The sequence below is a fragment of the Ictalurus punctatus genome, chromosome 10 (assembly GCF_001660625.3).
Source record: "Ictalurus punctatus breed USDA103 chromosome 10, Coco_2.0, whole genome shotgun sequence".
Classification (NCBI taxonomy): Eukaryota; Metazoa; Chordata; class Actinopteri; order Siluriformes; family Ictaluridae; genus Ictalurus; species Ictalurus punctatus.
This window is the reverse complement of record NC_030425.2, coordinates 2,588,097-2,614,825: the sequence shown is the minus strand read 5'-3', so window position 1 is coordinate 2,614,825 and position 26,729 is coordinate 2,588,097. Positions and strand designations below refer to the sequence as shown.

The window sequence follows — 26,729 nt, the reverse complement described above, 5'->3', positions numbered from 1 at the left end:
CTCATTTGAATATCGCAGTGTTTGCATGATTTCGTGTTCATTTCTGCGATCGCAAAGTCGCAAGATCCTGGAAGGACTGATTAGGGTAGCTCTAGAAGGGCAGAAACTTTAGGATCTGACTTGTGGCACTGACCGAATACAGTAACACATTTAAAGACACTGAGCTCTTCAGTACAACCCATTCTACTGCCAGTGTCAGTCTATGCAGACTATGTGATGGTCTCCACTTGTAGCAATGGATGTGGCCGAAACACCTAAACTCTATAATTAGTAGGGGTGTCCACATACTTTTGGCTCTATAGGTTTTCATATAAGCATTCGTTTTCTTATCTGAAGAGTGGTCTATAAGGAAATATGTTACTTTCCTTACTGGCTTACTGTCTTGTACAGATGTCAATCTGGCCAGATTCGAACCCAAACCAGGCTTCTAGTCATTGTCGGTGACGTCATCACAGGGAAAACAACACACGAAGTATCTACATAGAGCTTGACCTGCAAGTGCCCGACCTGCTGGAGACACTCTGGAGCTCCATACCCAGCATAACATCACTAGTCACTAGTCATAACCCATTACACGATTTGTCAGACTGGCTCCTGGTCCTGCCCTCGGTGCGTGACGTCACGAGGCAGCTTCAGGCGGACGTGTAGGTATGAAAATAGAGGAACAGCCACCGGCGCCATGTGTCTCTGAAACGCGGGACTCGGCGGAAGGTTCAGAAAGCTGAAGTGAAGCCCGGATTGTTTGTTTTCTGTAGGAAATGAGCGAGAAATCAATGGCGCGGTGTGTGTGACGTGTCCGGGTGGGTTTGAGTGTGTAACTTGGACACTAGAGTCAGAGCGAATAGGAAACAGATCGATCCAGAAGTACAACAACAGCTGGTGTGGAGTCATGGACGGACTCACGGGGGAAGGTGTCGGGACAGATCCAGACCAAGAACGGCAGTATTGTGAGCTTTGTGGTGAGATGGAGAACCTCATGAAGTGTGGTCGCTGTCGCAGCTCTTTCTACTGCAGCAAGGATCACCAGAAACAAGACTGGAAGAAGCACAAACAGGTCTGCAAGCAGGCCGAAAACAACCCGCTCCTACCGCACACACACACGCACACACACACACACACACACGCACCGTCGGGACAACCGAACTGCCGAGATAACGTGAAGAATGAACCGAAACCACTGCAGGAACAGCAGAAGAGCACAACACCAAGCTGCACGGCCTCGGAAAAGTCCAAACTACATGTAGGCACCACACAACCTTCACCATCGATCAAACCTGTGTGTGGAGCTGAACCTGAACACACTGGGGATGATATCTCCAACGGGCAAACCATGTCTCCTCATCAAAAACTGGCCACGGAATATATAGGGCCATGTATGAATAAACATGGCATTTGTGTTGTGAACAACTTCCTCGGTGAGGAACTTGGTCTCGGCGTGTTAGAAGAGGTCTGTGCTCTCTACACCTCTGGGGAGTTTACAGATGGACAGTTAGTCAGTCAAAGAAGTGACTCAATTAAGGACATAAGAGGTGATAAGATCACATGGATCGAGGGAAAGGAGCCTGGATGTGAGAAGATAGCTGTCCTAATGAGTCGCATGGACGATATTGTCCGTCACTGTAACGGAAAACTGGGAAACTACAGGATAAATGGAAGGACAAAAGTAAGTAACAGACATAAGTTTCTCGACCAGATATTACGTTAATATTATAACGCACAGAACAATGCTTTCGCAGTTTTCATGTCAGTGAAGCGTGTACACTACAAAATATAAGGTTTCAGGTCTCCTACATTCCTGTAAGGCAGAATGACATCAGTTTGGAGTCAAGAAGCTTTCTTTAACCTTTATATTAACATCGAAGGACACTGGCAAGTGCAGACAGCAATTGTGCAAACTTTACCAAAATAGTTCAAGATGTTTGATACTGACCATATGTTTTTAATTGCTGAAATACATTTTCTAAATAGTTGGGCAACTTTACCAAAACTCAGTCTCTAATTGACTGCACATATTATATTAAAATCATCCAGGGTGTTTCCACATATAGTTATGAGTCCACATTGTTTTCACAAAACACAAATCACAAAATGAGTTACAAATGAACTGTAGTCAGACCACGTCTGGAGCACTGAAACGTGAACGTGAAACACCCTCAAACAGCATTCGCACATGGGAAATGTTGCATAAAACTGTTCACAACTATCCTCCCCGTCCCCCCGTTTTTGCTGTGAGCAATGTCTTTTAAATGATATTACATATGACCTCAAACACACATGTGAAACATCAGTCTACAGAAGAATAAGGGAATAAAAAACTTTTTCGAAAAGCTAAGCTGTGAGTAGATTGTATGGTGATCCATATGTGTGCTATAATGTGTTTTAGTGTGAACGAACAAAATTGCTTGCACATATATTGAATATTGCGTACTAAATATTTTGTTCAATTACTAAACAAACAACAACAAAATGTATGAAATGAATGAATGAAGTAAAAAACTGACTGATTCTTTATGCACAGAAGAAGAATTAATGAATTTGGGGCCCTAGGTAAGATACAGGAGTGAGCCCCCGTTCCATTCACCCATGCCCGAGATAAAATCCTACAAGTCTTGAGTGGCTTATTTGCTTTATGAAATGACGACAGATATAATAAAACCCAGTATTCAATAAATAACTTAATTTATTATGAATAACATTATAAACAATTCTTAAACCATGTAATCTAGATGACTAACAGTGAGCTTTGTCTGTTATGTTGCTTAGCAACCAAACACTATTCTATGGGTATTCTATGAATAAGACTAGCTTAAGTGCGACAGTTTGCTTGGTTTAAACCCTGCCACTTTAGTATAGAATTCAATTATTGTTGTACGATCACTGGTGTGTGTGTGTATTGAGGATTTTACAATGGCTTTGAACGCAGTTCAGCCGATTATATTTTTTGGAACTGAAATGCTCTGTTTTATAAACCAGCTTTGGTGAGAGCATTATGTACAGTCTGTAACAAATGGCTGTAATTCCTAACCAGTTAATGCAATATTAAGTACAGAGGCAAGATTACTAAAATTGCGCCACTGTCCAGATACTTTTGGACCTTGACTGTGCAGTCCCCTCTGAAAGTACCGAAACGGCAAATCCCATTCTTCTGTTTTTGGTATACACTAAAGACAGTTGGGTTTGGGGCTCAAAAGATGAATATGAGACGATGGATCAGAATTCTAGCTTTCATTTCCGGCTATTGATATCTAGATGTGTTAAACAACTTAGAATATGACAGCTTTTGTTTGAACCCATCCATTTTTCAAGTGATCAGAAATATTGGCTCAGGTGTGCCCTGTTAAATGATTGTTTAAACAATTAATAGCTCTGGATGCCTGCATTTGGTTTGAGCCTTGGGTTTCACCTGTGAAGACAATGTTTTGTTGTTCATAAGGATAAACCAACATGAAGACCAGAGAGCTGTCTTTGGGAGAAAAGCAAGCCATTTTGAAGCTGAGAAAAGATGGAACATTGATCAAAACCATTGCACAAACATTGGTCATAGCAGTACAACAATTTGGAATATACTGAAAAAGAAAGAAACCACTGATGTACTAACAACCAGACATGAAACAGGTCAGCCATGGAAAACAACAGCAATTGGCCTTGTTGATAAGCGAGGTCGGAGGAAAATGACCAAATGGGTTCCAGCTGCCAGCAAGGATAGTAACTCATATAATCACTCTTTATAACCATGGTGAGCAGAAAAGCATCTCAGCATGCATAAATCAAACCTTGAGGTGGATGGGCTACAACAGCAGAAGACCACACTGGGTTCCCCTCCCGTCAGCCAAGAACAGGCGTCTGAGGCTATCATGTGGTCTTGTGCTGTTGTAGCGTGCTGTTGTACAATCCCCCTCAAGGTTTGATGTGCTGTGCATTCATAGATGCTTTTCTGCTCACTGTGGTTGTAAAGAGTGCTTATTTGAGTTACTATAGCCTTCCTGTCAGCTCAGACCAGCTGACCATTAACAAGGTGTTTCAGCCTGCAGACCCTCTGCTTACAGGATGTTTTTTTCTTGAGACAAAAATGTTGAATTCCCAGAAGCTCAGCAGTTTTTGAAATACTCAAACTCCTCTGGCACCAACAACCATGCCACGGTTAAACATAGATCACATAGATCAGACTTTTTCCCCATTCTGATGTTTGAACATTAACTGAATCTCTTAACATGTATCCGCATGATATTATGCATCGTGTTGCAGTGTACAGGTGTTCCTATTAAAGCAGACGGTGAGTGTATGTGGTTGTGTACAAACCTTTGGATTTAATTGACATTTATGGATATTTATGGATATACACCCATTGGTCACTTTAATAGGAACCCCTGACCCCATGGGGACCCAGGGTAGAATAGATGTCTAGCACCCCCTAGCTGATCGTAAGAGGCAACAAATGGGGTGACTTATTTGCTGTGAGTTATGACATGTGACGAGGAGGAAGAGGTCCTGGTGTTTGAGGAATGTGGTCTACTGTGGCTACTGCAAGTTCAACAAAAGTGCTTTGGCTCCTACTTTATTTAGACAGGAGGTTGGAAGGGTCAGTCAAGTAATGTAAGCACTTTACCTGATTGCTCGAGTATACCATCCCTATATCTGTGGTGCATATCTGCAGCATGTCCACGGGTATTTGCATTGCCTTGTTGTGTGGGGAGTAAGGGCGATAAAACAAAGTACAAATAGTCATGGCTGCCAAACAAACCCCTAAAAGAGGGATGCTGGATCAGGATTTAGATCTTGGTTCAGTAAATGGGTATTCTTTTTCTTTACTATGTGATAGCTGGCAGGGATTCATAATTTTGGAATCTCTGTCACCTGATCAATTTATAAAAGCATTTTGAGGAATACCAAGCACAGTCAAAGATGCAAAAAAAAGATGTGGTCTGTACAGATTCTGGTGGAATGCACAAAGAAGGTCCAAGTTGAAAATCTGCTACATGCCACTGAATTGGCTCGCGTTTGTATAAAAGCCTTTCCTCATCCATCTTTGAACAGCAGGAAAGAGGACACGGGTGAGGCTGAAATATAACCACATCTTCTCAATGGAAGAACTCTTGAATGCTAAACTGTTCCAATCATACTGCCGTTGGACCAGACAAGATTCGTCATCAGTTTATAAAACACCTTTCCCACGGTGTTCTGTCTCCTCTTATTAAAAACTTTAATATACTCTGGACATCAGGAAACATACCACCCTCCTGGCAAGAAGCAGTGATCATAGTGTTGGGTCCGAGTCCACCTTTGACGTGTTCAAGTCGAGATCAAGTCCTTAACCAATCAAGTCCGAGTCCAAAATGGCCCGAGTTGGACCCAGGTCCGAGTCCTTGATGGCAGAGTCCAAAAAGTAATGAAATTTTTAAAAGATTCGAAATTGCCATTGTAAACTCAACACTGAGCTGTTAAATTAATATTTTAATGTTATAAATGTAACAAAAAATACCACTATTACATCTTGCCATTGCTGTTTAATATTTTTATATCATTCCATCAGCACCTGAACTAGTTTCCTATCAAAAAATGGTTTAATAAAAGAAAAAAGAGAACTTTTATTATATTACAAGTGTATGAAAATACAAATGAACCTGTTTTGTTATTGTATCACACTAAATATTTATATATATATAAATGTGTGTGTGTATATATATGTATATATGTATATATATGTGTGTGTACATAGTGTCCTCCAGTTCGAGTTGACATTTCAGTGATTTGATGCCACAGTTATATAGGCTGAGAGAGAGAGAGTACAGAGTTAGGTCATAACAACGAGCTTCATGCTTTATTACTGCCTTTAATCTGTCCATCAATCACAACAAACTCATTTCTGAACACAGCTCTGATCTTATGACTTTTTTTCATTTGAATTCCTAAAATGAAAAAAAAAAATCACTATTAGCAGGGTTTATGATATTTCCTACATTAAAAAGTATATTTCACATTTTATGTGAAATTCAAGAGTGGAATCACCAATGCTAATGTTTATAGGTGGGCGATATGACTACAGTCTTATTTCACGATAACGATACGTTTTCTCAGGTCTCTCAGTAGTATTCAAGTAAGAAATACTAAGGAAATTTAATAAAGCAATTAAATGTAAAATAAAATAGACCTCACTGTTTGACATGTACAGTGATTCTTATTAAGCTGTTTACATTCACTTAAGACATAACTGACTGTGTTTACATGAATACTTGGCCAGACCTGCATTTTGACATGATGCGTGTGTATTTATTTGACCATCCAAGCGTAATAAGCCGCTAAAGAGAACGCAATTCGGGACTCACATGATGAGGCAGCTTTCTGTACACGCATTTCAAATGTGTGTGCACAGAAAGCCCCTGGTCAGGCAGGGAGACATTGATTCATTTCTTATCAGGAGTGATTCTAGAGTCTGTTGGGGCCCTAGGCAAAAATTCTCAGGGGGCCTCCAGTTAAGGCCTCCAACCAGCGTTCATCACTATTATGTTATAAATAATCTGACACCAACCAAAAATGTACACAATCTAAACTTTTGTATTCATTTCCAGATGTTCACATTAGTACAATTTTCAAACTATAATTATAAACATTTTCGAACAATAAACCCTTACACTTACCACTCTCTTGCTTTCTTTTTTCCTTGTTCTCTGTTTTTCTCTTTCTTTTTCCGCTTCCTGACAGAAAAGTCCTCTTCATTTTCCTTCATTGATGTTGTTTTCTGAAAATATTACAGCCGAGAAGTCGACAGGAATGACATGGGGCCCCTTTCAGGAGTTTTCCGACTGTCGTGTCATTGCAAGTCATCCATGATCACTGCGATTGCCACATTCTGAGACATTGCTGTGGAGTAATGTTTGTCAGCCTTTAGGGGGCCCCTAACAGCCTGGGGCCCCAAGCAGTTGTATGTCTTGCCTGTTCACAAGCTGCAACCCTGCTTTGTTATCTTAATTTTATGTTATTTGTTTTTTATCTTTCTTTTCATGTTACACGTAATGCGGACCTGACTTTACTCTGAAAAATTTCCTAGTCCAAAATGTCAGAGTCTGTGTCAATTTGTGTCCCAGTCAGGGACTATAATAATCCTAACAATTACTGACCTATAGCTCTGACTAGTTGTCTTTGTAAAGCCATGGAGAGAATGGTTAACAATGTCTAGTCTGGAAGCTAGACACTGACAGACAAATAAACAATTCTAGTGTGGCTTTAGACGGGGAAGGAGTACACTCGAATAATCTTGTTATGTTAGAGTCATCTGTATATGATGCCTTTATTTAAAAAAAGAACATGGTGTAGTTGTATTTTATTTTATCTAGAGAAAGCACATGGCATGGAATGTGGCATTTTAAAATGCCTGTACTAAATAGGCTTTAGGGGTTGTTTGCTTCATTTTATCTCCTTTTTTTATCCAATAAACATTTTAAATTCACAGTAGGTTAGAGCTGCACAATTAACCCAATATTGATCTCGATTACGATTACGACTGCCCACGATTACATGAACATGATCGACTGCGATATTGACGTTTAAAGTTTGTCCTCCGCTCACAGAAAACTCTGCTGCAGATCAAATCAAGCACTTCCTAAACTTACAGCCAATCACCATAGAGCGGCGCAGGGATGACGTCATTTTTTTAATTCCAAAACCCGGAAAGGAGTTATCATTTTAGCACTTCCGGTTAAAATGATCCCAATGTCAATGGGTTTTTTTAATGGGATTTTGGTTAAAAGCCTGAAATAAGGTCTGTGGTGAACCCAAGCTCAAAATATTTTCACATTTAATTCTACGACATAAAATATGCCAGTAAAAACCCACTCATGATTTTTTTAAAAAGCTTTCATGTGTATCAAAAAAGGCGGTTGCTAACTGTCACGTAATGATAGTTTAGGATGGATGCAAGTGCAGATAAGAGCTTTATTGAAGAGAAGCAGACAAATCCAAAACATGAGACAATAGCATGGTCAAGGGTTAGTGTTAGCAAAAGGTCAGGTGATCGGCAAAGGGGCATAAACAAGGCTAAACAACAATGAGGTCGAGAACAGGATCAAAATTATGAGACATGAAACTATGAACAAAAGCTTGGTACACTGAAAACTCACGCAATACTTCGCGTCAAATAAACAGACACGAGGGGTTTAAATGACAAACACAAAACAGTTGAGACTAATGATGACACATAAGGGAACAATAAATGACAATACAGGGGCGGAGACAGGACAGAAATGATAACAAATGCACATGTAGAAAGTAAACAAAGTCATTGTCACTTATAGAGCACGCTGCGAGCTCCAGCGCTTGCGCGAGGGGAAATCATGACACTAACATGTTGCTAAATGGGATTACAGGGGTTGTCGGGGGCATTAAACGTCATCACACCGAACAGGAAAAAACTTTGGAGACAAACTGGTTCAGGTTTGCTGTGCACAATTAACCCCAAAAAACATGGATGAAGATTTATCCACAGAGTAAATCCGTATTATGGAAAATGTTTTAAATCAAGTTTGGAAAAGTCTGAAGCTCTGTGATGGTGACGTTGAAGTCGAGCGACCGTGGTGTAGTTTGTTTATAGCGTACGGTTAGCTGTTTATTTCTGGAGATTGTATTTAGGCTTCAGACTTTATAAACGTTGTGTTCATCTGTGAAAATGATCTTGATGGACGAAACTTGTTAGTATTGTAAACTTTTGTTGGTCACAGAGATTATTTTTGTGATAATCCAAAAGCCGATGGGAAAATCCTATTGGGTTTTTGTGGAAGGAACCAGTGTGATGATAACTTCGGGGTTCCGGCACAAAATTATGTCGTCCCTGCTCTGCTCTATTGGGTGATTTGGCTGCTTCTCTCCTCCTGTAAACACTGTTATTGACTTTTCTGCATTCGCCTGAATTGTTTTCATTTGGTTGCAGATTGTTATATTGTATTGCATATTTTCATTTTCATGGTATTTTTATTTCTACTCATCCTATATTTGGATACAGTTGAGTTATATTTTGCTTCTACGAGATGATGCACTTTAAGGATCAGTCTAATTTGATGTAAAGATTTGTATGTGAGCAGGAATGTAGCACAACATGGAGGTGAAAGCAGTGGTCTGTTTATTTAAATGTGAAAGTGCAATAAAAATATGTTGTCCCCAAAATCAATGAATAATCGTGATAAATAATCGTGATTATTATTTTGGCCATAATCGTGCAGCCCTACGTTAGGTACTATCCTAGCAATTCTACACACAAAAGAACTGGGAGTATCTTAGGGAAATATCCTTGCCCCGGGCACGTGAACAAAAAAAAAAAAAAAACCCTCGACGTCAAAAAAATAGGATCTTTCCCGTTTAGAACCTCTCCTTTTCAGAGCCTACATGTTGAAATCTTGTGAACCTTCAATGAACAACGGACACCTGACACTAGCCCTTCAATATACAACCAACTCGAGACAAACCTACACAATCCAGCCTACTCTCCAGCATCCACATTTATATTAGTCCAGACCCAAGTACATCTGTCATTTTGGGTTATGTGTAAGACCCCATTTGGAAAACTTGAATGTTAATCTTGACATCTTAACACATCTGTACTCCATTCCCCCATGAGATCTAAAAAAATAAATATTATCTTGGACATTTCTTGCAATAAAAAGTTAACGATTTACCCAGTTGTGTACCAGCAGTAGTTTCTTTAAGTAGTTTGACATAAGAAGCAGCTTTCCCCGTCACACTCCTATATACACGGGCACATCAAAAGAGGCCAATCATGTATCTGCTGCACTAGCAGTTACACACCAGCACCATGGCATCTGAATTCCAGGACAAAGCTGTTTTACAGCTGAGGCCATGCTTTGCTTTTAGCCCTGCAATACTCTGAACATGCACAACAGAATTCATTCATTTGTACGGATTCTAAATCTTGCATACCAGCCCTTGAAACCTTCAAAACAGATCACCCCATAATAGTTAGTATTTTATCCAAAGTATGTTTGTGTATGTGTGTATGTGTGTATATGTGTATGTGTGTATATATATATATATATATATATATATATATATATATATATATATACACACACACACACACACACACACACACACACACACACACACACACACACACAGAACTACAGCATTCTCTTTTGTTGAGTACCAGGCCAGTGTGTGCTCTCTGGTAATAGCAGTCAAGGCTGCTAAAAGGCCCTTGGAATGAAAACCAGTGAGTGTCTTATACCACCATCAGACCTCTGACTGATCCTGAACTCCTATATTGTAAGCCAGTAGCAAGTGAAATGAGATGAACATGAGGATAACAATCTGCATGGAATTAATGCTGTTATTAACAGAACATTTTTGTTTTCAAAAGTGTTGGGCTCAGACTGTGTATACACAATGTTTTAATTAATGGGTGAAGATGCATCAATTTGTCGGTGATGTAGGAACCCTCTGACTTTCAAGCACATTTTAATGAACTTTTCTGCTTTTAAAGTCATCAGACAACAGTATTATTCTGTAAGGGCATTTAAGGAGGTATTTGATAAGGTAACACCAGAAGGAATTTTAGAAATTTTTATCTCAAATTAATTAATTAATAGATTTTTAACCTGCTCAGTATGGAATTTTTTTTATAATTTCAGATTATTTTGACTATTTAAAGTGTTTCCAATTTAATTGGGTTTGTTCATTTGTATGTTAACTCAAGTCATAATTCATTTTTTATTTAGAACCTTGTTTCTGCCATGAATATAGCCCTTGATGCTGGCATGGCGTAAAAAATTAAAGCACCTAACTCTCTAATAGTAACACCTGCACATTCATGCAATTATCCAGTCAGCCAGTAATGTGGCAATGCATAATCATGCTCTTGAAAGTCAGTAAATGTTCACATCAAAAATCAGAATGGGGGACCATTCCATGGCATGGTTGTTGATGCCAGATGGGCTGGTTTGAGTATTTCAGAAACTGCCGATCTCCTGGGATTTTCCTGCACAACAGTCTCTAGAGTTTACACAGAGTGGAACAAAAACATCCAGTGTGTGGCAGTCTTGTGGGCAGAAAACATCATCTTGTTGAGAGAGTTCAGAGAAGGATGGCCTTCTAGACTGGTTCAAACTGATGGGAAGTCTACAGTAACTCCAGTGTCCACTCTTTACAACAATGGTGAGCAGAAAAGCATCTCAGAATGCACACCAAATCAAACCTTGAGGTGGCTGGGCTACAGCAGCAGAAGACCACATCAGGTTCACTCCTGTCAGCCAAGAGGCTACATTGGTCATAGGCTCACTGAAACTGCACAGTTAAAGATTGGATATTGAACATTGCCTGGTCAGGCATGCAAATGGGGTCAGAATTTGGCATCAACAGCATGAATCCATGAACCCAATATGCTTTTTTGTCAACAGTTAAGGCTAGTGTTGGTGGTGTAATGGTCCCATCTTATAATGGGTAACTTGAAGAAATATACTGTAAGGATATAGGAAAACATGTACATTGTAATAGCATGCACACATTATTGTGTCATATATAAACTTTTCTTACTATCCAGGTTTGCAATTGTTCCATAGTAAATTCAGTCTGCAAAGTTGTTCATAGTAAAAGCAAATAATAATTTGTTAAAGTTTAAACTGATTTGTTTGCTACTATTAAATGATTAGTCAATAGTGTATACACACAATGGTAATCATCATTTTTAAACAATTAGCATTTGTTAATTCTCAAATTCAATAGCTAATGATTTGTTCATAGCTATAATCACTTTTAAAGATGCGCAGTACCATCCATCAATTTTCCATACCAATTATCCTACACAGGGTCGCAGGGAGCCTGGAGCCTATCCCAGGAACACCCTGGATGGGGTGCCAACCCATCGCAGGGCACAATCACACACACATTCTATGGACAATTTGGAAATGCCAGTCAACCTACAGTGCATGTCTTTGGACTGGTGGAGGAAACCGGAGGACACAGAGGAAACACCTGAAGCTTGGGGTGAACATGCAAACTACCGTGGCAGGATTTGAACCACCAACCCCAGACGTTCAAGGATAACGTACTAAGTCACAGTGCCTTATTTTATTTTTTGGGTTACTGTGGGTTTTTTGGGTTACTTCAGGTTTCCTCCATGTTCTCCAGTTTCTTCCCAGATCCAAAAAAACATGCTGGTATGATAAATTGCCCCTGGGTGTAAATCATGGTGTAATTGAGCAATGTTCCCTTCAATGTGTATTCCTGCCTCAAACCCAGCGTTCCAATGGTAGGCTCTGGATCCTCCGCGACCCTGACCAGAATAAATCGCTTATTTATTTATTTATTTATTTATTTATTTATTTATTTATTTAAGATTTTCTTTTACAAGATTTGATAAAATAGCTTGAGTTTAGTTGGTCAATTTTTTGGTGCGTCTATTTATTGTTAATTTCAAACTTTTATTGATTATAAATTGTCGTCCATACCACCCACTACTATTTTGGTAGTATGTGTGAATTTATCTATTTTAGTTTTGCAGTTGGATTTGTGAAGGTGAACCGCAGTATTTTTTTATATAATGATTGAACTTGGCTAAGCTTAGTTAATTTGAGGCTATGTCTGTCTCAATAGCTGTAGTTAGCATTGTTACTTGACCAAATTATGAATGTTATTATAAAAGTATTTTTTAAGCTATTCCATTATTTGTAGTTTTTTTTTTTTTTTAATACTATACTTATTTTTATAAATGGTTAATAGTGCTGGAACAGTCTTGGAAAGACTGACATTCTGTAAACAATCTCTTTAAAATGTGTACTTTACTATAATAGCATGGAGCATGTGATTCTCATCAGTGCAGCTTTTAAATGCTTGCTTTTTTAATTACTATTAAAATGTTTTTGTCTCAGCAAAGCATCATCCAAATTTGATTACTGAACAGACATCAAGAATTATTGCCTGGGTTTCAAAAAAAGGATTTTATGGTTGTTGAAAATAACATAAAAGGCATATTATTTAACATTATAATGCATTTACTTGGGGCCGGACTTATGCACAGGCTAACCTAGACTGTAGTCAAGGGCTCAGACCGAACAGTGGCCACAGAATTAATCAAAAGATAAAAAATAAATATTTAGGATTTCAGTCCTGGCTTGTCCAAGTTCAGATACTTTGTTAAAGAAGGTTCTGTGATTTGTTTAGTTATATGTTGGTCATATTTGGCTTGTTTTTATTGGTTTAGATGGTCGCAGTGGGTGGTTTGCAATCTTGCACAGGTGCAGTCACATAGATAGTGAATGGTAACATGCAAAACACAGCACCTAATGCAAAAGCATTCACAATAACAGTGCAGGGATTTTATTGAGAGCTATGAAGGAGTGTTTGGACTGACAGCTCAACCTAGGCTACATCCCTATTCTTGATACCCGTGTTGCGTTGCTGGTGGTCTCACAAGATACAGTACTGTGTCTCCACCTAGGTGGAGATTGCAGTTCTCAGATTCAGGAAACAAAATTGCCAGACCGGACTGGCTATGCAGCACTGTGACCCGCATTCCAACACACGCAAGGGCTCCATCAAACCTGTGCAAGACCAAGGCAGTAAGAGACACACCCACAGGCTCCTAGCAGACACTAGAGTGCCTCCCATTTGACCTGTCCGGAGGGCTCTAAACAGTGTCCCCCATAACTAAAGGGAGACAGGGAGGCTTCTATGGGTTCTTTTCTTCTTCTTTTTTCACTTCCTGGATAAGTCATTGATGAGCTCTTAGAGGAATTTTGGTAGGTTGACCACCTCTGGGAAGATTCACCACTCTTTCGAATTTTCTCCATTTGGAGATGGTGGCTCTCACTGTGGTTCACTGGAGTCCCAGAATGATACATATTTTAATACCTTTCCTTCTCATCTCTTCCACAGAATCTTTTGATATTGGCATAGTGTGCTGTGTTCACTGTTTTCACCTACTTCGCTTGGTTGGAAATGTTCTTTTTAAGTGATGGTTTTTTATTCAACAGGGCTGGCAGTAATAAGGCCCAGGTTTATTAATCTTATTAAACCCAAATATCAATTCAATTAACTAAGGCGGCAGTTACTTTTTCCTACAGGGCTGTTTGGTATTGGATAGCCTTTTTCCTCCAATAAATAAAATGAGCATTTAAAAATGTGTTTTGTGTTTACTAGTGTTGTCTTGGTCTTGTCTAAATTGAGTCTGAAGATCTGAAACAAATAAATGTGACAAATGTGCACAAACAAATCAGGAAAGAGGCAAATACCTTTTTGCAATACTGTACATGATAAGCATTCTGACTTTTTGTCTTTTTCCTTTCAGGCAATGGTAGCTTGTTACCCTGGCAAGGGCACTGGATATGTGCGGCATGTGGACAACCCTAATGGTGACGGAAGATGTGTTACATGCATTTATTATTTAAATAAAGACTGGAATGCCAAGGTATGTAAAATCACTAGACAATGCAAATCCCAAATTAATAATGGCATTAAGATATAGTGTTTCCCAAAGTTTAGATCTACATGGTGTCACATGTATGACGGGCATAATATGACATAGAATAGGGATATGTTTTTGGTAGCTTTTTTCTGCATTTCTCTGTTTTGAAGATTTTGGTAATTAAATATTTATCTAACATATACACAACCCTCTCTTAATATACATCATATAACAGTAGTTCTGTATGTATCTGTGGTCCTGTGAACACGGAATAAGTGCCAGGAATGGTGAATATCACCTGAATAACTACATATTTGTGCATGTACACATGCAAGGCAAAAAAATCCAACAAAGCCATGATCAATGACGTATTTGCTAAAAATTCTGTTGTCATACATCATTCCTTGGAACCTTTCTGGCTAATCACTGCTCATGTTGAATGACCGGGATCCCTGGAGTGTTATAGAGCTGCAGTTACATCACTATTTCACCCTTTCTAACCCCACAGGTATAGTAAATATCGCCTGGATAATGCAAGGAGCAGCATAGATGCTCTGAATGTCACAAGTAACTGTCAGGTTTACTGGACAGAGCATACTGAGCATAACAAAGAATGTTCTTCAGATTCACGTTCATGGAAAGCTGTGATGTCAGTTAGTTTTGGTTTACAAAAATTGTTGGTATGACATTGAGAAGTAAAGTCTGGACTTAACCACAAGGTCAATCTGAAGTAATCTGGCTAACAGCACATGCATGCAGTTCTCCTATTCTTTTTTTGCTGAAGTGAACACGCTTTCGAGAAACCCATATCAGTTTAGCATCCCGCATTAGCACTTAAGGGATTCCAGCCTTTCAAGTTTCTTGCAAATCCCTCTTAATATATGTGTTCTGTATGTGTTTTAGTGGAGAAAAATAAGAAGAAATGTCTTAACGAAAACAGTAGGGTTTCACCTGATGCTTGGCCCCTATATAAGTCCTAACAATTACAATAGACGTAGAAGCACTTTGTGTTTGGACATAATAATAATAATAATAATAATAATAATAATAATGATAATGATGATGATAGTAATATAATAATAATAATAAATAAAGCTGCAAGCAGCGATTAAAGGGGCCAAGCACAAAAGGCACCAAAATGCAATGTGGAGCCTGAAGAACACAAAGAGGAGAAATAGAATGTACATGAACAAATAAAAGATAGGTTCAGAAGCACAGCTGAGAATATGATTGAACAGGAAATGAACAAAACAGAGGCATTTATTTGTATGCCAAGAGGTTGAAAAACTAAATACTGTACATTTCAAAATGGTGACTTCTGTAATGGGTGGAGTCTTAATGTAAGATATCAGTTGAGGAGATATGATCAACATGAGGAGAGTAATCTGATGAATTAAATTTCTTTTCACTAGGGCAAAGTGTTCAACAATTATAACCATTTTAAAATTGAATTTTTGAACTAGTGGTGTGTGGACCAACCTTCTATGAGTTGGTCATAGAAGGCTCATAATTTGTACAGATGCTATTCATGGTCATATGTATGAGTGTGCCAGATTTAATCATTTTCTTACTTTTGGTTCATAGGGCTACCATAGACTCCCAGTGGGGTATAATAATAAGAATAATAATAAGAATAATAAGAATAAGAAGTGGAAGCAGAAGAAGAAAACTAATGGATACAACAGGCACCACCTTTGGTGCTTGGCCCCTAGTAATAATAATAAGAAGAACCAGAATATAACCAATAGGGTTCCGGGACTTGCTTGAAATGTCTTTAAAAAAATAGAAACTGAAAAATGCTGTTTGAATATGTATTCAACTCCTTCAGTACTTGGTAGACCCACCTTTTTCTGCAACAACAGTTTTAAATCTGTAGGGTTAAGTTTCATCCATTCTTCTAGGCAGATTTGCTCCATGTTCTTCAGGTTGGTTGAATGTTGTTTGTTGACTGCAATTTCAAAGAGTGTACCAGATTGTTAAAGGGATTCAGATCTGGACATTGACTTCGTCCCTGTAGAACATTCACCTTTTTTTTTTTAACCACTCCTGCATTTTTTTGGCCTTGTTTTTGACCATTGTCCTGCTGAAAGGTGAAGTGTCTTCCGAGCTTTCGTTTTTGCTCAGCAGACTGAAGCAGGTTCTCTTGTAATATCCCACTGTATTGTTCCCCATCCATTTTCCCTACAATTTTGACAAGTAACCCAGATTTTGAGGATGAATATCTTCCTCAGAACATGATGCTGCCACCACCACTTTTCACTGTAGGGACTGTGTTAATTGCATCACACGTAGTACTTTGACACTTGCCCAAATACAGTATTTCAATCTTGGTCTTATAACAACAGGAAAAAAGAACAACCCACGTCTTTACTGGGTCACTCTTCTTGAGCAATAGTTTCCTTCTAGCCACGCCTCCCATACAGTCCTGAATTATGCAGAACTCTTGAAATGGCTGTCTGGTGCACCTTCACTCCACTCTCAGCCACATGCAGTGCAGTATTTATCATCAATTGAGGTTTTTACCTTTATATTAATACTTTATATCCGCTGACCACTAGTGTGCTTCATTTGCTAAGTTTGGACTTGCATTTATTTTTGTGTTTCAGATGCCACTGCATAATTCCCCTTAATTCGTCTTTCTTCCCAGGAACATGGTGGTATATTACGGATCTTTCCAGATGGCAAAACCCAGTTTGCTGACATTGAGCCCCTATTTGACAGACTGCTGTTTTTTTGGTCAGACAGACGGAACCCACATGAGGTCCAGCCTGCGTACGCCACTCGGTCAGTTACCATGGAAGCTGCTAGTATGGCACTTACTCTACATTAAGTATCTTAATCTTAGTGTCCTAACATATGTTGTAAACCAGTGGTTCTCAAACATTTTTCAGCCTTGGACCCCTAGCATACTCTGACACAATATGTATATTATATTAATTTAGATTTATAATGTATAATATACAGTGTATATATAAGTCATCTACACTACACGTTTTCATGGAGCACAATGTGTCAAATTTAACACATTTTCAGTTCGATGTTAGATTTGATATACTGCCTGCTATTCAGTTTGATTTAACATTAACAGTGACCTTTGGGCTTGAACAGTAAAATGTTCACGTTTTATTGCTAACATTACACGTAATTTGAGAATCAATCTGAATGATAATTTATGTATTTAACCCATCTATGTTGGCTATAGTGCAATTAACGCTTTTGCTAATAACGACACGGTGAACATAGTTCATGCCAGAACGAGCAAGCTAAGCTATGTTAGTGACCCCCTGTAATTATGCTACAGACCAAAGGGGGTCTGGGGAGCCGTGGTTGAGAAACACTGTAGTAAACAATTCAGATTTTGTGCTGCATGAAGATGCTGATGTGGTCAAATTTCTGTGCAGGTATGCTATTACTGTGTGGTATTTTGACGCAGACGAGCGAGCTCGGGCTAAAGAGAAATACCTAACTGGTGAGACTCATGCACTCTCTCACACAGAAATGAGAAATATAACCCAGGACTAATGGTTAATCTGTTCATGATCTATATTTCTAAAATAGTGTTCTTTCTTACGGAAGTCCTAAGCGACCATGCACAATTACTTTTTTTTCCCTGTTGTTTTCTCGTTATCTCGACTAAATTTTCCTGTGTACTGGACATCCTTCATCCCGAATCAGTGGGGTTTTTGAATGTTTTTTTTGGTTAAATGCCTGAAATAAGCTCCGTGGTTAACACAAGCTTAATATATGTTCACGTTTTATACTACGCTATAAAATACATCAGTAATACCGCACTCTTTTTTGTGTCTTAAAAAAGACGGTTGCTAACAAGTGGTTAAATGAGACTATAGAGGTTGTCAGGGACATTAAACATCATCACCCCGAACAGGAAAACTCTTCTATTACAGCCTCGTTGTGTTTTTACTCGCACTCTTGCAACTCAAACTTTCCAACTTGTAGATTTATCAATTTATAGTATTTTCCAAATGTATTGTTTTTTTAAAAAAAATAAAGATTGAAAGCGTTATCGGAAGCGTAGCGGTGGTGACGTTGAACTCATGCGACCGAGGTGTAGTTCGTTTATAGCCTAAAATTAGCTTTTTACTTCTAGCGAGTGTGTAGGCTTTAAAATCTTATGAATCTTATCTTAATCAACGAAACGTGTAAGAATCATACACTTTTGTTGCTCACAGAGTTTATTTTCTGCTATAGTCCAAAAGACAATGGAAAAATCCTATTGGCTTTTTGTCAAGGTGAACCAGGGTGACGCTAACTTCTGGGGTGACCTACAAAAATACGTCACCACTGCAGGATTCATGACTTCCATTAGCGTCTGACATTCGAGAAGGGGACACATCCCTCTCTCTTAATGTGGAGATAAAGTCCATCTCTACATTGGGCAATTATTACATTTATGATGGAGAAGATGCCAACGTGCATGTAACACCAGTCCCATTCACAAAGCGCAAGATTTTCTCACAATAAAATTACATCGTGAGAATACATCTTTTGTTTTGTCGAGATCACGAGAAAACAGCAAAAAAAATATATAGATAGATAGATAGATAGATAGATAGATAGATATATCTAGATATATAGATATATAGATATATTAATTATAATGCATGGCCGCTTAGGGCTTCCATACTTTCTCCTGGCCTGAGACGTCACGTTTCTGCCATTAAGGTAGCCCTTATTTAGACAGATAGAAAAAGGTTAATCACACTGAATCTGACTCTTTAAGGTGCTGTAGAAAAAGGGGGAAAAGTGGAGCTGAACCGGTCGGCTGAGCCAAGCTTAATGAAAAAGAGTTGAACAAACCTGCTCAATGGATGAGGAAAAGATGATATGGAATAGGTGTTAACCCTCAGAATGTTTTTTTACCTGCTGCATGAAGACATGAATACCATGCCAAGGAAGGAGAGAAATGACTGTGCTCCGTCTTAATTGTGCTAATGCTGTGCTAAATGTGCAGGCATGCAATAATCCACCACTGCATGTGTAGCAACTTATAAAAAAGTGCTTAAATTAAGCAAGTGTGTTTGTGCTGCAATCAGGAAACGAGAATTCATTTGTAAATATAATAAATTCTCAGACAGCCAAAAATAAACATGATACAATGTGCTGAACATCCAAAGTATACATGAGTATACAACAGTTACAGTTGCATTGTTTATTTAGCTGTGATTTTGTGACTGCTACAAACCTATGCTTGTCCGATCCAGGTTATGTGAAAGGTCTTGGAATTCTTTTCGCACCCATTGTCTGGTGATAGCATATGTTGTAATGTCGTTGCCAATGATGAACAATATGAATGTCAAAATGAATGTCTGTTATCCCAGACATTGTGTTATCATCTCAGTTTACAGCTCTGAATTCAGTTTTTTTTTTATTATTTAAAAAGACAAGGCCATTTTAAGTTAAATGATAATTGTGGCATCACCTTGTAGTCATTAGCAACATGTGAAATACAGATGTAACAAAATTCTTTGATTTGTACAGGACCTCGTCAAACATATTATTGTAATGTGAACATATCATGGTTTATAGAAAAACAAGCTAAAACATTCAGCCCAATGATTTAATAATAATGCAGAGGGGAAATGGACCTCCCTGAAGCACAGATCAGGCACGTCCTTGCACAACAGCGGGTCCTCATATACTGCATTTAGCATAATGTAGCATATATAGCAATATAGCGATATGCAGAGATTTCCCATAATTAAAACTGTATTGCTTAAACAAGGCCCCTATTAAAACAAAACAAGAATAAAAGAAAGCATGGAATAAAAGTAGAATAAAATAAAGTAAAATAAAATAAAATTTTATTTTTATATTTTTTTTTAAATAAAATAAAATAAAGAATAAAAGTACAGCAGCCAGATTGAGATCAATTCCACATCTTTTTACTCGTAAAAGTCTTAGCATCTGCAGAAGATCTACACAATGCCCACTGGTCATTCATAGCTTAAATAAAAGAAGCCACTTGGGCGTTCAAATACATTGAGATAAATTTTTGTCTAATTCATATTAATTCTGAGAACAGGAAAACCAGACAAAATGTACAAAACTTTTGAGAATATTTGTGTGTGTGTGTTTATTATTAATATAGTATAAATTGTCCTGAAAGGTTTTCTGTAAATGGACAACTTAGTATACATGTTTAAAACATGAACAAATTGGGGCTGGTATTTAACCGCATTTAGGGGATATGCAGCATTTTCTACAGGGTTTTGTTTTTAATCAAAACCTACCAAACGCATCCAAATTTTATACATTGTTATAATAATCACCCATTTTTTTTCTCGATTAATTCTAATGCTGTAAATTGGTAATACAAATCTGTCGACTACATGGAGGCAGTGTAAAAGAAATAATGTAGCAGTTTTTAAAATGACTTTAAAATGTCAAACAGAAGCTTTGCTGTCGTTTTTTTAAAAAAAATTGTGTCATTTAAATTATAAATTTTTTAGGCCCTTTATAAATTACGCAACACAATGCAGTTTATAAACTACCACCACCACTGTTTTAGATTTATACAATGAAAAAGTGCACAACCTGGGATGATCCTTCATTGTTTTCATGAGCATGTAAAAAGAAGGGAGGGCTCTTCAAACAAGCACCAAAGGGAATGTGCAGTTATACAGCAACCTCATAGGGTGTGAAAACCAAACCACCAATCCGGATGAGCTATATGTTTGTTAAAGTGTCCAAAAAAAAAAAAGAGTGGAATTATTTGTCTGAAAAGCTTGTTGTGTCAAAGACTAATGAGATTTAGACCTATCAATCACAATACTGTGCTGCTGCAGTATAGAAATAACCAGCAGATTATAGGGAAAAGAGTGACCACTGACCAAACACCTCTGTAGAGTTAGAGGACGTTGTTGTATTGAGTTTGTTGTAAATGAAATGTATCAGAAATTAATGCATAATTTGTGTTTATGAGCACAATAATCACTGTATTCGGAGAACAATACTTAAAAAAGGCTCAGTATTACCGTACGCATCGTGTTGCACATGAGAGGGAGAGAGTCAGGTCAGTATTGGGATTTCTGACAAGCCACAGTTCAAGGCAGGCTGCAGATAATTATGTAGTTATAAAGAATGATGAAGAGGAGATATTAGTGATAACATTGAAATATCCTGAGTATTTTCTCTTAATGTTTGTCCTAATTCTGAACTACACGCTGCCAATTAAAACCACTAGGGTACAATATGAAAGTAGTAGTCCCTGCTTTGCATTTGATGTTGTTGTGCCCCTGTTGGTACGGCATGCATTCGTCATGGCATTGTTTCAGCAATCTTGTGCAACGTCGCAACATTTATTTCCATCCAGAGTTGCATTAATTTTTGGCCGAGATCTTGTGTTCAGGACGGGAGAATCAAACCTTTCCGTAAAGTATTGTCCAGCACATCCCAAAGACTTTCAGTGGGGTTAAAGTCAGGACTCTGTGGTGGCCAAATCACGTGTGAAAATGATTCCGCCTGCTCCCTGAACCACTCAATTTAAGTACAGTTGAGCTTGATGAATCTTGGCACGATCATCCTGGAATATGCCTGTGCCATCAGGAAAAAAATCCTTTGACGGGATAACCTGGTACATTCAGGTACTCAGCTGTCTTCATTTTATTGCTGCATAGTGTTGCTTAGCTCAGACCTGACCAACCCCCGATCATAACACTGCCTCCAGAGGCTTGTGCAGTAGGCATGATGGTGCATCGCTTCATGTGCTTCCCTTCTTACCCTGACGCACCCATCACTTTGGAACAGGGTAAATCTGGACTAATCAGACCACATGACCTTTTTCCATCCCTCACAGTTCAATCTTTATGCTCCCTAGCAAATGGAAGTTTTTTTTTCCCCGATTAGCCTCACTAACAAGTGGCTTTCTTGTGGCCACACAGGTTTTTAGTCCCACTTGCCTTACTTTCACTGTTAATCATAGCCATGAGTTCTGCTGTTTAATTTTTTTTTTACGATGTGACTTCACCAAGTGTTTTAAAGATCTCCAATCAACATCATTCAAGTTTTTTTCCTGACCACATTTCTTCTGCAAAGTTGACACTTCAGCACTCCTCCTTCCAGGCTTTAATAATGCGTTGGACAGTTCTTTACCTAATTCCAGGGAGTTCAACAACCTCCTTAGTTGTTTTCTTTGCTTGATGCAGGCCAATAATTTGTCCTTTTCTTTCTGATAATCACCATCCAGTTTCATATTAACACCCAGCTCATTTATGCAGTTATCCAATCATTCAATCATGTAGCAGCAGCCCAATGCATAAAGTCATGCAGATACAGGCCAAGAGCTTCTGCTAATTTACTTGGTTGTAGATTGTTGGTTCCTGATGTGCTGGTTTGAGTATTTCAGAAACTGCTGAACTCCTGGGATTTTCTCACACAACAGTTTCTAGTGTTTACACAGAATGGTGCAAAAAACATTGGATGAGCGACAGTTCTGTGGGTGGAAACGCCTTGATAAGAGAGATCAGGGGAAAATAACCAGATTGGTTCGAGCTGCCAGGAAGGATATAGTAACTAAAATAATCATCTTTACAATTGTGGTGGGCAGAAAAGCATCTCAGCATGCACAATATATCGACCTTGCGCTGGATGGGCTACAACAGCAGAAGACCACATCAAGTCTGAGGAATCTGAGGCTCTCATGAACACAGACTCGCTCAAACTGGACAGCTGAAGATTAGAAAAGTAATCTGGTCTTTTTCCAGTCTTCAACTGTCCAGTTTTGATGAGTCTGTGCCCATGAGAGCCTCAGATCCTTGTTCTTGTCTGATAGGAGTGGAACCCAATGTGGTCTTCTGCTGTTGTAGCTCATCCACCTCAAGGTTTGATGTGTTGTGCATTGTAGGATGCTTTTCTTGGGGGATTTTCTCCTAGGGAAAAATTGATAAATTAAAAATATATATTTAGAATTGATATATTTCTGTAATGCTGCTTTGTGACAATGTCAATTGTTAAAAGCGCTATATTATAGAATTGAATTGAATTTTCTGCTCACCATGGATGTAAAGCTTGCTTATTTGAATTACTATAGACTTCCTGTCAGCTCAGACCAGGTCATTCCCCCCTGATGCCTCACATCAATAACATGTTTCAGTCTGCAGACCCTCCCCTCACGGGATGTTTTTTGTTTTTTGCACCATTTTGTGTAAACTCTAGAAACTGCTATGTGTGTGTGTGTGTGTGAGAGAGAGCTCTCTCAGTGTGTGTGTGTTTGAAAACCCCAGGAGAGCAGCAGTTATAGAAATACTGAAACCAGCCTATCTGTAGCCATGCCATCCCCATTCTGATGTTTGACGTGAACATTAACTGAAGCTCTTGACCTGCATCTGCATGATTTTATTTATTTTATTTATTTATTTTTTTGCTTTGTGATGCTGCCACATGATTGGCTAGTTAGATAACTGCATGAATGTGCAGGTGTTCCTAATAAAGTTCACGGTGAGTGTACATTTATAAAGAATGGCCAATGTCATAGTCCCCCACTACCGACACAGTACCCTACTACACCCACAGTTAAATATGTTTTTATTTTATTAAATGAAAGGGAGTCAAATGAAAACCTTTTTTTTTTTTTCGCATTATTGTCACAAAATGTGTATAATTTTTCTATGTGCTTGCTGTGGCCTGTGAATGATTGTTGATGACTCACGTAAAGTACAGCTGTGTACACTCTGTTTCTCTAATTTATGTTGCACTTTTTAAGGTTTTCCTTTGACTCACCCATACACAAAAAATGTATATATGAAGTACATAAATTTTTTACCATATAGTGTTTTGATTTGATTAGAGAACTGCATTTTCAACAAAATTATATTTTTAATATAATACTTTCCTTCAGATTTTTGATAAAACATTCATGTGATGTACTTATGTCATTTAGTTAGTAGAAAAAATAATCTGTCCAGTTTTTAATGTTTTATTTCTTTTACTTATTTTTTCTTGGCCTGTACTAGCAGTAAATTGTAAGGCAGTATGCGGTTTCCACCGTGTCCACTGATAATTATTTACACTGCTGAAAAATAATTAATAAAATGATTTCCACGTCACATATACAGTTGTAGAGCCTTATGGTTATCCTTGTTATAGTTATAGTAGTTGATTATATATACACAATGCTGTGCAAACAGTGTTTTTTTTGTTGTTTGTTTGTTTGTTTGTTTGTTTGTTTGTTTTTTTGTTTTTTAAACCTAAGGTCAATGTTGAGGTTGTAGGTCTGAGCTGGTCACCTTAATGCTGTAAGTACTTTCCCTCCAGGCAGGTCTTCATCATGTGTGAAGTGTATTTGGATGGTTATCAGATGAAATTTGATTTGTGATTTAATTTTAATTATGAAGGTCATTATGAAGCATGTATTCATATGACTGAATATTGAAATATATGCAATAAATTGTGATTTTTCTTAATTCATTCAAATTCATCTGAGTTTTCTATCGACTCAATGGAAGTCAGAGATTTTAAGTACCGCCTTTTGCATTTGCAGCACTCACACAATAATATTAACTTATTTTTGGTGATAAAGCAAATAATAAAAAATAAGTTAGCATGTTTTATTTTCAAGAAAAATGATTGAACTGATGGAACAACATCCATCCATCCATCCATTTTCTGTACCATTAGAGGGTCGCAGGGAGCCTGCAGCCTATCTCAGGGGACTCAGGGCATGAGGTGGGGGACAACCTGGACGGGGTGCCAACCCATCGCAGGGGACAATATAAAATTATAAATACTGACCACTAAATATTTCACTGTGAAATATACAAAATTACATATGACAAAAAATAACTTTTGAGGATTTGAGTTCCATTTTAGTCCTAGAATGTTACACAGGCATTGAGGTTACTGTGGTCTCATTTTGTTTTTGCTTTTGTATCTGTAGCATACACTCTACCCACTTATTCATTTTGGCTTTTATATATTCTGTAATTTGTAACACCAGCCTCTCTCTTCAATAGACTGAAATAAAGTATGGCAAATTTGGGACTAGTGATTGCTAAAATGGGACCTCACGTTGCCAAACAGGGGTCATGCTGTGACAGGCAGTATGTGCTGAGCTGAAAATGATGCATGAATATAGACTAGGGTTATCACGATACCAGAATTTTAAGAGGAAAGCAGGTGGATTAATCTGTCATTACTTTATACTGTGTGTATGGTTTGTGTCACTGCACACTCTTCATTAGCAGTAATGTGGGATGTGATGTGCCAAGGGAAAATGACGTACTGAAATATAGAATTGAAAGTATTGACACTTCTGGAATCAAACAGTCTTCTTTATGTTTAAGAATTGAAAAAGTACCAAAGTTTTCATACATCGTACAGCCCTAGTACAGACATTCTACAAAAGCTATGAAGATCTTATAGAGGTGAGCAGATTCAAAACATTTATTTGTAGATTTTTAGAAAATCTACTAAAAAGGGAACGTTAATAATTTCCACACAATGGTGCAAAAGACAAAAAAAAAAACAAAAAAAAAAAAAACAAAAAAACAGTGAGTTCGTTCTGTGGGTGGAAAATCGATGAGAGGAAAAGGGCCAGGTTGGTTTGCGCTGCCAGGAAGGGTATAGTAATTCATACAAATGCTCGTTACAACCGTGGTGAGCAGAAAACCTTACAGTGGATGGGCTACACCAGCAGCACAACACATCAGGTTCCACTCCTGTCAGCCAAGAACAGGAGAACACTGAGGTTGTCATGGGAACAACCTCACCCAAACTGGACAGTTGAAGATTAGAACAACAAAAATAAAATAAAATCACCTGGTCTTTTTCCAGACTTTGTCTCAGAAAAGACTGTCCTTTTTCTCTGATTGTGCCTCTCATCATCTTAGATCCAAACTTCTAAGTCATCGCTGATGCTACTTTCCAACTTTCCTGTTGGGAATCGACCTCATGAAGGCCAAAGGTTTTCCTGCTGTGCCACTCAGGAGCCCAGTTTCATTGTGATGAAATCATGTGACAGTGACAATTTGCAACATTTATTACATTCTTATTGCATTTTCTTTCTTTACTGTTCTTGTATTTATTTACTTGCAGTGTGTGTCCAGCACTTAGCATTTCACTATGCACAGTACCCTGTATAACTGTATGTGACAAAGTAAACCTGTGAAACCTACATGTGCATTGTGTGCTTATGTATTTGTAAAGAAGTTTGATGCCATTTTGTGTATATACAGTATGTTCCAGAAAATTTTAATAAAAAAAAGTGACTTTCCTTACTTTTTTTTAATACACACAAAGTTTGTAATGCCATACAAACAGGTCCTGCAGGGGGAAAAAATGTAAATGAAAAACTTTGTAAATTTGAAAC

General features: G+C 38.1%; 1 protein-coding gene across 2 annotated transcripts; it reads left to right on the top strand.

The window, feature by feature from the left end:
* The first annotated feature begins 534 nt into the window (after positions 1-534).
* LOC108270809 (egl nine homolog 1) lies at positions 535-26,628 on the top strand. 2 transcript variants are annotated; one of them, XM_017477747.3, is made up of 5 exons: positions 535-1,663; positions 14,288-14,407; positions 17,052-17,188; positions 17,806-17,873; positions 26,251-26,628. In XM_017477747.3, the coding sequence occupies exons 1-5, from the start codon at positions 890-892 to the stop codon at positions 26,262-26,264; spliced, it is 1,113 nt and encodes a 370-aa protein (XP_017333236.1). In that variant the 5' UTR covers positions 535-889; the 3' UTR covers positions 26,265-26,628. The 2 variants fall into 2 exon arrangements, with proteins under 2 accessions (XP_017333236.1, XP_017333235.1); XM_017477746.3 differs by lacking the exon at positions 26,251-26,628 and adding an exon at positions 19,146-24,829 and having other exon boundaries at positions 537-1,663.
* Positions 26,629-26,729: the final 101 nt, after the last annotated feature.